Source organism: Gadus morhua, chromosome 4 (assembly GCF_902167405.1).
Source record: "Gadus morhua chromosome 4, gadMor3.0, whole genome shotgun sequence".
Classification (NCBI taxonomy): domain Eukaryota; kingdom Metazoa; phylum Chordata; class Actinopteri; order Gadiformes; family Gadidae; genus Gadus; species Gadus morhua.
Window position 1 is genome coordinate 14,804,948 of NC_044051.1, and position 13,166 is coordinate 14,818,113.

Here is a 13,166-nt window from a genome sequence, read left to right on the forward strand (position 1 = left end):
ATTGTATTTGCTTAATTAGTATGTAAGTGTAAAACTATAGGCCTATGTACAAGTAAAGGTAATTTTATGTTGAATGTAATTGTTCATTATGTCTTTTTCCACATCAAAAAAACAATAAGAAATAATGGAGCTGAATGAACTATATTGTCTCCTTTGAGGAAAAGGGCTTTACTTGTACGAGCACCAGGATCACATTTTCATGTTTTTTTAGCCCATGAATCAGCCTAACCAATCACACTCTGGTATCTTTGTCATAGTCACCATGGAAACTGCACATGTTGAAGGATATGGCAGAGGTAGCAGGTTTATACACCTTTTATTGCATCCATATTGGTAAACTGCATTCATAGACCTATAAATATAGCTATCTGTTTTATGTATTTATCATTTATCTCGATAGCAGTCGGCACTACAAGCAAATGTTTCCTTGCAATGCGGCACATGAATATGGTTGCTTTTGATGACATGATGCTTATTTCAATGGGATTAAATAGTATTGAAACATACTCATGAATGTTATAGTCCATTTCTGCCAAGTACGTTCCACTAGTTGCCACTTAATCCTACACACTGGACCTTTAAACAAATATAATCTATTGACCACATGCATTGAATGACCAATGCATGTCATGCAGTGTGATTGCATTTTAAGAAATATGAACCAGCATTTTACAGTACACTGCACCTCGCCATGGTGCTACAACTTTTTTGTGCCATGTGAAATTGTGCAATTAACGTGTCTTTCTCAATTTAAGAGCTGAAACTTTAAGATTTCTCATTGGGAAGAAGAACAAGGTAAGAGTTATTTCACCCAAGCCACACTGATCTGTATAAGAACAATTTGAGCATGTGAGATCCATCAAAACATCATCATCTTTGTCTGACAGTAAGCGGCCACCATGAGTACGGACGCAGAGATGGCCTATTATGGCAAGGCTGCAATTTTCCTCCGTAAGCCAGAAAAGGAGAGGCTTGAGTCCCAGAGCGCGCCCTTTGATGCCAAGAGTGCTGCATATGTGACTGATGCTAAGGAGCTGTACGTCAAGTGTACCATCCTTAAGAAGGATGGTGGCAAAGTCACTGTTAAAGTCTTGGCTACAGAGGAGGTAGGCTGCTATTTATTTATTGCCATGCAGAATTCTTTTTGCAATTTCCAAATGTCACTTTTTTTTGTGCCATTTTTAGGAGAGGACCGTAAAAGAGGATGATGTCACACCCATGAATCCTCCCAAGTACGACAAAATTGAGGACATGGCCATGATGACCCATCTCAATGAAGCCTCTGTGTTGTATAACCTCAAAGAGCGTTATGCAGCATGGATGATCTACGTAAGATACTTTACCAACTATAAGATAATACTTAACAATATCACAGATCATATTAATGATCATCTCTGAATGATCTCCTTCAGACCTACTCCGGGCTGTTTTGTGCCACTGTAAACCCCTACAAGTGGCTCCCAGTGTACGATCAGGAGGTTGTCAATGCCTACAGAGGCAAGAAGCGTATGGAGGCACCACCCCACATCTTCTCTGTCTCTGACAATGCCATCCAGAACATGCTTACTGGTATGTATAAGGAAATCTGGAAAAAATAAATGTAATGATGTATGGTCGAAATTTCTGAAAAAATGTAATGTAACTTTAATTGATTTATTTTGCAGATCGACAGAATCAGTCTGTCTTGATCACGTAAGTTTATACCTGTTGATGTTTAGTTGGATGAATTAAATTTACAAGTACAAGATTACCTCACAAAAATCTCACGAGGAATCAGACAATGTAAAAAAGTCGATATTACCTCCTTTTCCCACCCAGTGGAGAATCCGGTGCTGGAAAGACTGTGAACACCAAGCGTGTCATCCAGTACTTTGCTACCATCGCAGTGAGTAGTGACAAGAAGAAGGACCAAGCCCCTGGAAAGATTCAGGTATGCTTCAAAAAACATAAAATCAGTAAACTATATATAGAAAAAACACAAAGGATGTAGGATGCCCTGAGAACTGAGTATCAATGCTGGAACTTTCCTCATAGGGGTCACTGGAGGACCAGATTATTGCTGCCAATCCCCTGCTGGAGGCCTACGGTAATGCCAAAACTGTGAGAAATGACAACTCATCTCGTTTCGTAAGTACAAATTTAGTATGTCAAACAAATGCAATGACATACTTGATCTTTGACAAAAACTGAAAAGAGGCTTTTCTAAACAGGGTAAATTCATCAGAATCCATTTCGGTGCAACTGGTAAACTGGCCAGTGCTGACATTGAGACGTGTAAGTATCTTGTACCCAAATAACACTGAATTAACACTCATCATGGGGGGAATAGGTTTTGATCTAGTAATGTGAATCAAAACTTTATGCTATTATTTTAAAACCTTGAAGATCTGCTCGAGAAGTCCCGAGTGACATTCCAGCTTCCCGATGAGAGAGGCTATCACATCTTCTACCAGATGATGACCAACCACAAACCTGAGATTGTTGGTGAGATGGTTTAGTAGTGAGAAATAAATGTTGCAGTAAGATGTATTGTTATATAGGGTTGCCTTTAACTTATCATTCAGGATTCTGAAGTAGAAAAATAACAATTAGAATCATTTAAGTGACCATTTTCTATTTTCTGCAGAAATGTCCCTAATCACCACCAACCCCTACGACTTCCCCATGTGCAGTCAGGGTCATATCACTGTGGCCAGCATTGATGACAAAGAGGAGCTGGATGCTACTGATGTGAGTCAATGTTTATAACTACCTTAGGTAGGTATTTTAATCGGCAGGGACTAACCGGGACCAGAAAATGTCTTGGGACTTTCGGGCCGATCAAAGAACTAGGAGGACCTTAACTCAGTGTTACAGCCTGCGGAATCTACTCAGAATGGTTTCAGCCCGATCTCAGTGCGCTCTGCTCTGTCCGCGTACAGCAGAATCAGGAAATCTCTGTACATTACAAACCAATGTAGAGTTAATAGAGACTCTTTGAATACTCTTTGAATTTAATTTCATATTATATACTTTATTTTCCTACAGGATGCTATTGATATTTTGGGTTTCAATGGTGAGGAGAAGATGGGCATCTACAAGTTCACTGGTGCTGTGCTTCACCACGGTAACATGAAGTTCAAGCAGAAGCAGCGTGAGGAGCAGGCTGAGCCTGACGGCAATGAGGGTGAGTTAAAAATGTTTTAAAACAACCACTGAACATTTCCAAAGTCCAGGTTTGCTGTAATTAAATGTATTCACTATCTGTACGAATTTGTCATCATTCATCATATAAAAAATGCAGAGGCCGACAAAATCTCCTACCTGCTTGGTCTCAACTCTGCTGACATGCTCAAGGGTTTGTGCTACCCCAGAGTGAAGGTCGGAAATGAGTTTGTCACTAAGGGACAGACAGTACCCCAGGTATGGAAATACCATGGAATACCTTTCAAAAAGTTATTGCAATAGTTGTAATTTGTATGTATATCTAATCTTCCACCACGCTCTAGGTATACAACTCAGTGAGTGCCCTGGGCAAGTCTATCTATGAGAGGATGTTCTTGTGGATGGTCATCCGTATCAACCAGATGCTGGACACCAAGCAAGCAAGATCGTCCTATATTGGTGTGCTGGATATTGCTGGTTTTGAGATCTTTGATGTAAGATTGCATTTCTTATTATAACAATTTCCCCGGCTAAAAGCAGTGTCTACCTGGATTAACATTTGCTAAACTAATGTTCTCTATCAGTACAACAGCATGGAGCAGCTGTGCATCAACTTCACCAATGAGAAACTGCAACAGTTCTTCAACCACCACATGTTCGTCCTGGAGCAAGAGGAGTACAAGAAGGAGGGTATCATCTGGGAGTTCATTGACTTCGGCATGGACTTGGCTGCCTGCATTGAGCTTATTGAGAAGGTAAACAGCATTGTATAACTAAATATCACGATTGTAATACTGATTCAATACCACCTTAACATAATGTTTCCTGATATTTCTTTCTAAATAGCCAATGGGCATCTTCTCCATCCTTGAAGAGGAGTGCATGTTCCCCAAAGCCTCAGACACTTCCTTCAAGAACAAGTTGTATGAACAGCATCTTGGCAAAAACAAAGCATTTGAGAAGCCCAAGCCTGCAAAGGGCAAGGCTGACGCTGACTTCGCCATGGTGCATTATGCTGGTACCGTGGCCTACAGCGTCACTGGCTGGCTGGACAAGAACAAGGATCCCCTAAACGATTCTGTCATTCAGCTGTACCAAAAGTCCTCAAACAAACTGCTCCCTGTCCTGTACCCACCTGTAGTTGAAGGTACATATTCATACCATGTAACCATAGTTTATAACTGTTCATCCATTATATTGTAATACCCATTTATTTTGAAGCCATTTATTGCCTCTATTTTATAAACCAAAACGGGAACAATTAGACTAATTGACAATAATCTAAAACAGAGGTCGGGGGTGCAAAGAAGGGAGGCAAGAAGAAGGGTGGCTCCATGCAGACTGTGTCTTCACAATTCAGGGTAAGGTTAAACAAGCAAATAAATGTAGAAATACATGTAATTTGATGCCATATTTCATATGTATTCTCTGAATTTGTTCTTTATCAGTTAATTTGTATATATTTCATATTTTATTCTGTGATGTGTCTTTAGGAGAACTTGGGCAAACTGATGACCAACCTGAGGAGCACCCATCCTCACTTTGTGCGTTGTCTCATTCCCAATGAAATTAAAGTACCAGGTAATATTTCTTCAAATAATCTCTACATTCGAGGTTGGTGTTTTAGTAGGATATAGCAAAATGAATGTCATATTTTAAAAGTAAAAGATATATCACACTTCACAGGAATGATGGAGAACCACCTGGTTATCCACCAGCTGAGGTGTAACGGTGTGCTGGAGGGCATCAGAATCTGCAGAAAGGGCTTCCCCAGCAGGATTCTCTATGCTGACTTCAAGCAGAGGTATTAACGCTTTAACAGAACTATTCAATTGTCACGATTATACAGTTACATATTTTAAACTTGTTTATATACCCCTTACTTTTAAACACTTAACATTGCACTCCCACAGATACAAAGTACTGAATGCCAGTGTCATTCCCGAGGGTCAGTTCATTGACAACAAGAAGGCTTCTGAGAAACTGCTTGGGTCCATTGATGTGCCTCACGACGAGTACAAATTTGGACACACCAAGGTCTGTTTATTGTTGTCAAAAAGTATATATGTACTTGATTGAAAGATACTCTCTGACGAGATGTTTTTCTTACCTTAGGTGTTCTTCAAAGCTGGTCTTCTGGGTACTCTTGAGGAGATGCGAGATGAGAAGCTGGCTGCTCTGGTCGGAATGATTCAGGCTCTCTGCAGAGGTTATGTCATGAGAAAGGAGTATGTGAAGATGACAGAGAGGAGGTATGATTTAAACATAGTGCTCAAAAGTCATGCAGGTTTTAAGATACTGGGTGCAAAATATGACTGGTTTATTTTATTTGATAGGGAAGCAATCTACACTATTCAGTACAACGTTCGCTCATTCATGAATGTCAAACACTGGCCATGGATGAAGGTGTACTATAAGATCAAGCCTCTTCTTAAGAGTGCTGAAACTGAGAAAGAGCTCTCTGCGATGAAGGAGAACTATGAGAAGATGAAGACAGACCTGACCACTGCCCTCGCAAAGAAGAAGGAACTTGAGGAGAAGATGGTTGCTCTGCTGCAGGAGAAGAATGATCTTGCACTCCAAGTGGCCTCTGTAAGTAAAAATGTTTATTAACTCAACATGTACACACAATGAGATACCTGTGATATGACATTTGATTTGAATGATATGACGACACAATTTAAACAGGACGGAGAAAATTTGAATGATACTGAAGAGAGGTGTGAGGGACTCATCAAGAGTAAGATCCAGCTGGAGGCTAAACTCAAGGAGACAACCGAGAGACTAGAGGATGAAGAGGAAATGAATGCTGAGCTTACTGCCAAGAAGAGGAAACTGGAGGATGAGTGCTCTGAGCTCAAGAAGGACATTGATGACCTGGAGCTTACCTTGGCCAAAGTGGAGAAGGAAAAGCATGCCACTGAGAACAAGGTTTGTCAAGATTCTTTGAAAGGCGATCAAATACAATTAAATACAAATAAGGATGTATTAAACATAATTTTGTTTTGTTTAGGTGAAGAACCTGACTGAGGAGATGGCCTCTCAGGATGAGAGTGTTGCTAAGCTGACAAAGGAGAAGAAAGCCCTCCAAGAGTCACATCAGCAGACTCTTGATGACCTGCAAGCAGAGGAAGACAAAGTCAACACTCTGACCAAGGCCAAGACCAAGCTTGAGCAGCAAGTTGATGATGTGAGAAAAGCTCATGGAAACTTTCAATGAATATTAGTAATGGAGTTGAGTGAATATTCAATATTACATTTGATTGTTCTTAATTATTTTCAATTATTGACATCCAGCTTGAAGGTTCTCTGGAGCAAGAGAAGAAGCTCCGTATGGACCTTGAGAGATCCAAGAGAAAGCTTGAGGGTGATCTGAAATTGGCTCAGGAATCCATCATGGATCTTGAGAACGACAAACAGCAGTCTGACGAGAAAATCAAAAAGTAATGTCATCAAGCAAATCATGCTTTGTTTTTAAAGATTCATACGTTCATAAGTATATGATTTGTATGTTATTAATTTGTGTGTTATTGTTTCATTATCAGGAAGGACTTTGAGACCAGTCAGCTTCTAAGCAAGATTGAGGATGAGCAGTCCCTGGGTGCTCAGCTTCAGAAGAAGATCAAGGAGCTTCAGGTAAGACAATTTATATGACAATCCCACATCAATTAACCATAAATAATGGTACATTATTACAAAATGTGATGTATTCCTTACTTATTAGGCCCGTATTGAAGAGCTGGAGGAAGAGATTGAGGCTGAGCGTGCTGCTCGTGCCAAGGTTGAGAAGCAGAGAGCTGATCTCGCCAGAGAACTTGAAGAGATCAGTGAGAGGCTTGAGGAGGCTGGTGGAGCCACTTCTGCTCAGATTGAGATGAACAAGAAGCGTGAGGCTGAGTTCCAGAAGCTGCGTCGTGACCTTGAGGAGTCCACCCTGCAGCATGAAGCCACTGCTGCTGCTCTGCGTAAGAAGCAGGCTGACAGTGTAGCAGAGCTGGGAGAGCAGATTGACAACCTCCAGCGTGTCAAGCAGAAGCTTGAGAAGGAGAAGAGCGAGTACAAGATGGAGATTGACGACCTCTCCAGCAACATGGAAGCAGTTGCTAAGGCCAAGGTGAAGGATGTTTAAATACAATTAATGTTTGAAATACAAATACAATAAATACAATTTCAATATATTTAATCAAATATAATCATACATCATATGCAAATAATTATCACAAACCATTTATGCTGAAGACAAATTTAATCACCAGGGAAATCTGGAGAAGATTTGCCGTACCCTTGAGGACCAACTCAGTGAAATCAAGGCTAAGAGTGATGAGAATGCTCGCCAGATCAATGACATCAGTGCCCAGAGAGCAAGACTGCTGACAGAAAACGGTTGGAACTTCTTTCATTCAGTCATTTGATTCAGTTGAATGTCTTGGTGGGCCATTTTGGGAACATAATTTTACAATCAATTTCTGTCTCACAAATTCTAAGTGTATTTCTTATTTAATATACCTCCTCCAACTAGGTGAGTTTGGTCGACAGCTTGAGGAGAAGGAAGCTCTTGTCTCCCAGCTGACCAGAGGCAAGCAGGCCTATACTCAGCAGGTTGAGGAGCTGAAGAGACAAAATGAGGAGGAAGTTAAGGTAAGAACTATTTATCCATAAAGGCGGTAGGGTTCAAAGAACAGGAAATGTTTTCAATTTACTGGATCTCTGTTTCCCCTTTTGCAGGCCAAGAATGCTCTTGCGCATGGTGTGCAATCAGCCCGCCATGACTGTGACCTTCTGAGGGAGCAGTTTGAGGAGGAGCAGGAGGCCAAGGCTGAGCTGCAGCGTGGAATGTCCAAGGCCAACGGTGAGGTGGCTCAGTGGAGGAGCAAGTATGAAACTGATGCTATCCAGCGCACTGAGGAGCTTGAGGAGTCCAAGTGAGTCAAACATTTAATACTTTCGCTAAAGAGCACATTTTCTTTGATGAATGTCTACAAATGAAAACATGTGATACTTTAACAGGAAAAAGCTTGCCCAGCGCCTTCAAGAGGCTGAGGAACAGATTGAGGCTGTGAACTCAAAGTGTGCCTCTCTGGAGAAGACCAAACAGAGACTCCAGGGTGAGGTGGAGGACCTCATGGTTGATGTGGAGAGGGCCAATGGACTGGCTGCCAATCTTGACAAGAAGCAGAGGAACTTTGATAAGGTGTGCTGTCATTCATTGAGATGGCAGTTTATATGGTATTATTCTATGATTTTTCTTCAAGTGATTAACATGTACCGCTTTATTAACAATATTGTGCAGGTTTTGGCTGACTGGAAGCAGAAATATGAGGAGGGCCAGGCAGAGCTTGAAGGAACTCAGAAAGAGGCTCGTTCTCTCAGCACTGAGCTTTTCAAGATGAAGAACTCCTATGAAGAAGCACTGGATCAGCTGGAGACCCTGAAGCGCGAAAACAAGAACCTGCAACGTGAGTTAAACTGTTCATTTCGGCAGCAATGTTTCCAAGATTACTCTATATATAACTTTAATGGAATTTATGACAACAAAAATACCTAACCCTTGCAACAGAGGAGATTTCGGACCTGACTGAACAAATTGGTGAGACTGGAAAGAGCATCCATGAGCTGGAGAAATCCAAGAAGCAAGTGGAGACAGAGAAGAGTGAGATCCAGACTGCCCTAGAGGAAGCTGAGGTGATTATAATAAAAATAGAAATAAATTGGGAAATACCTTCGTTATTTTGAAATTGAATATGTCATGAATATGCCAACATTGGTTTATAATTTAGGGTACTCTGGAGCATGAAGAGTCCAAGATTCTGCGTGTCCAGCTGGAGCTCAACCAGATTAAGGGTGAGGTTGACAGGAAGCTGGCTGAGAAGGATGAAGAGATGGAGCAGATCAAGAGGAACAGCCTGAGGATCACTGACTCCATGCAGAGCACACTGGACTCTGAGGTCAGGAGCAGGAATGATGCCCTGAGAATCAAGAAGAAGATGGAGGGAGACTTGAATGAGATGGAGATCCAGCTGAGCCATGCCAACCGCCAGGCTGCTGAGGCCCAGAAGCAGCTGAGGAATGTTCAAGGACAACTGAAGGTATGACACAAACTAGTGTCCAGGACATAATATATGGACATTTGTTTCCTGTTGCGACATGTTCCATGGTGTTTTCATGTTCATTTTAGGATGCCCAACTGCATCTTGATGATGCTGTCAGAGGAGGTGAAGACCTGAAGGAGCAGGCTGCCATGGTAGACCGTAGGAACGGTCTCATGGTGGCTGAAATTGAAGAGCTGAGGGCAGCTCTGGAACAGACAGAGAGAGGCCGCAAAGTGGCTGAGCAAGAGCTCATTGATGCCAGTGAGCGCGTTGGACTTCTGCACTCTCAGGTGAACAAACAAACACATTTTTTTCCTGGAATTGCCCCCACGTTTCCTAAAATATTTAGCAAGATTGTACGTCTGTCATAAAGAATGCAAACATTTACATTTATTTTAGAATACAAGTCTTCTGAACACAAAGAAGAAGCTTGAGACTGACCTGGTCCAAGTCCAGGGTGAGGTAGACGACACCGTCCAGGAAGCCAGGAATGCTGAAGAGAAGGCCAAGAAGGCCATCACTGATGTAGGCTTGCTATTATTTGTTGATTCATTGAATCTGACATTGCTTGAACTCTCAATTAATATGTTATATTTTATATTAGGCTGCAATGATGGCTGAGGAGCTGAAGAAAGAGCAGGATACTAGCTCTCACCTGGAGAGGATGAAGAAGAACCTGGAGGTCACAGTTAAAGACCTGCAGCACCGCCTGGATGAGGCTGAGAACCTGGCCATGAAGGGTGGCAAGAAGCAGCTCCAGAAACTGGAGTCCAGAGTAAGATACTGGCACACATGGATGTATTTACAATTCAAGCATAATAAGAGCATATTTATTGACATTTTTTATTTCTTAAGGTACGTGAGCTGGAGACAGAGGTTGAGGGTGAACAGAGACGTGGAGTAGATGCTGTTAAGGGTGTCCGCAAATATGAGAGGAGAGTAAAGGAACTCACCTACCAGGTATGGCAGCTTATGTTGAAAATAACATTCAAATCAATGAATATCAGAAAAGATTACAGTCAATTTCAGTCAGTGGCATAACCATTTTCATTACTTTAGACTGAAGAGGATAAGAAGAATGGTGCTAGACTCCAGGATCTTGTTGATAAGCTGCAGCTGAAGGTGAAGGCTTACAAGAGGCAGGCTGAGGAAGCGGTAAGTGGAAACAACATAACAAAATCAGGTTATGCATACATTTTGGGACTTCTTATTTAAACAAAAGTTGAATGTTCCGACAGGAGGAGCAGGCCAACTCTTACCTGTCCAAGTGCAGGAAGGTACAACATGAGCTGGAGGAGGCTGAGGAACGTGCTGACATCGCTGAGACTCAGGTCAACAAGCTGAGGTCTAAGAGCCGTGATGGTGGCAAGGTAAGTTCATCACTCTATTAGCAAATTGACTCAAAAAGAAATTAAATGCAAACAAAAATTTTGTTTATTTATTGTCTTTCTTTTATTCTCTTCCCCAGGGAAAGGAGGCAGCTGAATGAGATTTAATGCACTATTGTACTTTTATAAAGGCATGTCATAAAATATGACTTCTTGTTTATAATAAATTATGAGCTGCAGTAAAATATTATTACAAAGCATCTTTTTTTGTTGGTAGATTTACAAATTATTACTATTCCTCCCGAACTTACAGATGGCTAGTCAGATGCTGGTGAACTGGCAAGATTCGGCCTGTCTCACCAATACCCTCTGAATTACTTTCTACTGATGCATGCAATAAGTTTGCTTGTAAACATTAGACGAGCCATTAGCAAAAAAGATGATGCAACTAGACCGTTTATAAATACTTAAAAGGCTGATCACATCACCCTTATACTCACATTCCAGCACTGGCCTATGCACTTCAGAATTTACCTAGAATTATGTCTGCTATTAATCATTTACGAACACTGGGCCAAAGTACATCTCTGAACTTCTAAATGATGAAGAAACACCTGGACAGCTTAGGTCATCAGAACCTGGCCTTCTAGAACAAGAACACAGAATTGTGCAGTACAACATTGTCTAAAGTGAACAGACAGATCTATATAGTGAATGGGGATGATGGCACGGAACGAAAGCAAGGTGTGGTCTTTCTGGTTTTACATGCCCGCCGGGTTTGTACAAGAGCTGAGCTCCTTTAGCATTCCATTGTGTACCTTACACAATGGAATTAGCGGCTGGCCATCCAGGTCAACAGCTAATCACTTTCCCCCATGGTGATGTAGGTTTGTTCTTAAGGACATGAAGTGGGAGCAAGATCTTCCTATTTACATGGTCTAACCATTCACTTCCTATTTTTGGCTGTGAAGCACATACGTCACACACAACGAAGAGCATGGACTCGTGGAACTGGCACTTCACAGCCTTGACATACTTTGGATTGTTAAAGAGTCATTTAAAAACTGCTTGTATATGTTGGCCATGACCTATGGCAAAGAGGACCAAAGTATATAAAAACACATGGGCTTGAAGCTTTTAATTCATCTCCCTCATGGTTACAGAGTAAAGTGAAGGACCCAGCCATGATGTGAGGGGAAGAGGGTCTGTCACAGCTTTGTAGTTATGCTTCTCTTTGGACTTTATCTCTGTGATGGACAGCCACAGGTCGATGGAGAAATCCCATGGACATTTAAGTGGGAGCAAGATCTTCCTATTTACATGGTCTAACCATTCACTTCCTATTTTTGGCTGTGAAGCACATACGCCACACACAACGAAGAGCATGGACTCGTGGAACTGGCACTTCACAGCCTTGACATACTTTGGATTGTTAAAGAGTAATTTAAAAACTGCTTGTATATGTTGGCCATGACCTATGGCAAAGAGGACCAAAGTATATAAAAACACATGGGCTTGAAAGCTTTTAATTCATCTCCCTCATGGTTACAGAGTAAAGTGAAGGACCCAGCCATGATGTGAGGGGAAGAGGGTCTGTCACAGCTTTGTAGTTATGCTTCTCTTTGGACTTTATCACTGTGATGGACAGCCACAGGTCGATGGAGAAATCCCATGGACATTGAAGACCACCTCATGTCCCTGTAGTCCGCTTGATTGCAGTCTGTAGATTTAAAGATAACTCAACAAAATTGTAATGTCATTTTCAAAAGGTTAAGGTGCATCATAATTTCTGTGCGAGGGCTGGCTCTTGCTACCCTACATTAGACTTGCATCAGTGTGAGTTTGGAATATATAAATATACCACATATATATTCTACTTTATTGTTGTGAATATTGATTATGAAACAGTAAATCTTTAAATACCTAATGCCCCGTTTACACCATCCCGCTAATGGCCGCTAATGGCCGATGGACCACCGATGTGGAAGTCGGGGTGATTCGGGTGACATCGGGCTAAAAATGTATGATCGGGTCAATTTATCGGGGTAGCATTTACACATACCCGATGTTATAACGATAACATAACGATGTATGCCAGGGAAGACACCCGAAGTGCGTTTAGCGTCATTTGACGTCATTTCGAATGACGCCAAACACGTCATTTGGCGTCATTTCGGGAGAAGGCAAAGGGGAGACTGGTTTAGACTGATATTTATTTATATATTTATTTATATTACAATAGCGATTTTATAATAATAGAACGCCGGTTCTAAATGGGCGAAGTACCCTGTAATTATAAAAGTAGGACATCCATCCATCACCCCCTATTTATACACAAGTGGCAGATTGAGGGTCTTCCTTAACACAATCTGGTCACTCACAATCGTTATTTGTCTAGGGTTCTCGAGGGTCTTTCGTGTGTTGAGGTTGCCGATATAAAGACGATAAAACAGGATAAAGCGCGGAAGATTAACGAATATAGCCGATGTGCCCAGGAAAATTCCCGAACGATTTGCGATGTCTTACGTTATACTCCCGTTCTATTCCCGATTATAGCCGATTAGCCCATAGCAACACCTGGTAACCGATTCTACCCCGATTGACC

General features: G+C 41.5%; 1 protein-coding gene across 1 annotated transcript; it reads left to right on the top strand.

Annotated features, from left to right (window-relative positions):
* Window positions 1–899: 899 nt before the first annotated feature.
* On the top strand, window positions 900–10,818 carry LOC115542546 (myosin heavy chain, fast skeletal muscle-like). The gene is made up of 39 exons (XM_030354836.1): window positions 900–1,106; window positions 1,186–1,329; window positions 1,413–1,569; window positions 1,665–1,692; window positions 1,819–1,930; window positions 2,035–2,127; window positions 2,211–2,274; window positions 2,386–2,484; window positions 2,627–2,730; window positions 3,028–3,166; window positions 3,284–3,402; window positions 3,489–3,638; window positions 3,729–3,899; window positions 3,991–4,291; window positions 4,435–4,505; window positions 4,638–4,725; window positions 4,831–4,948; window positions 5,058–5,181; window positions 5,260–5,396; window positions 5,481–5,736; window positions 5,833–6,075; window positions 6,158–6,334; window positions 6,442–6,587; window positions 6,690–6,780; window positions 6,869–7,258; window positions 7,401–7,527; window positions 7,664–7,782; window positions 7,870–8,066; window positions 8,152–8,335; window positions 8,435–8,600; window positions 8,702–8,826; window positions 8,922–9,230; window positions 9,320–9,523; window positions 9,633–9,758; window positions 9,838–10,008; window positions 10,089–10,193; window positions 10,293–10,388; window positions 10,472–10,603; window positions 10,702–10,818. Exons 1-39 carry the CDS (start codon window positions 900–902, stop codon window positions 10,720–10,722), a joined length of 5,811 nt encoding a protein of 1,936 aa, XP_030210696.1. The 3' UTR covers window positions 10,723–10,818.
* The last annotated feature ends 2,348 nt before the right edge of the window (window positions 10,819–13,166 follow it).

Bases quoted from the DNA above. Each gene is read 5' to 3' on its own strand.
- LOC115542546 (XM_030354836.1), top strand. From the start codon at position 900: ATGAGTACGGACGCAGAGATGGCCTATTATGGCAAGGCTGCAATTTTC. The intron at 2,128-2,210 runs GTAAGTACAAAT...TTTTCTAAACAG, and splicing joins ATGACAACTCATCTCGTTTC to GGTAAATTCATCAGAATCCA. The intron at 2,485-2,626 runs GTGAGATGGTTT...TATTTTCTGCAG, and splicing joins CCACAAACCTGAGATTGTTG to AAATGTCCCTAATCACCACC.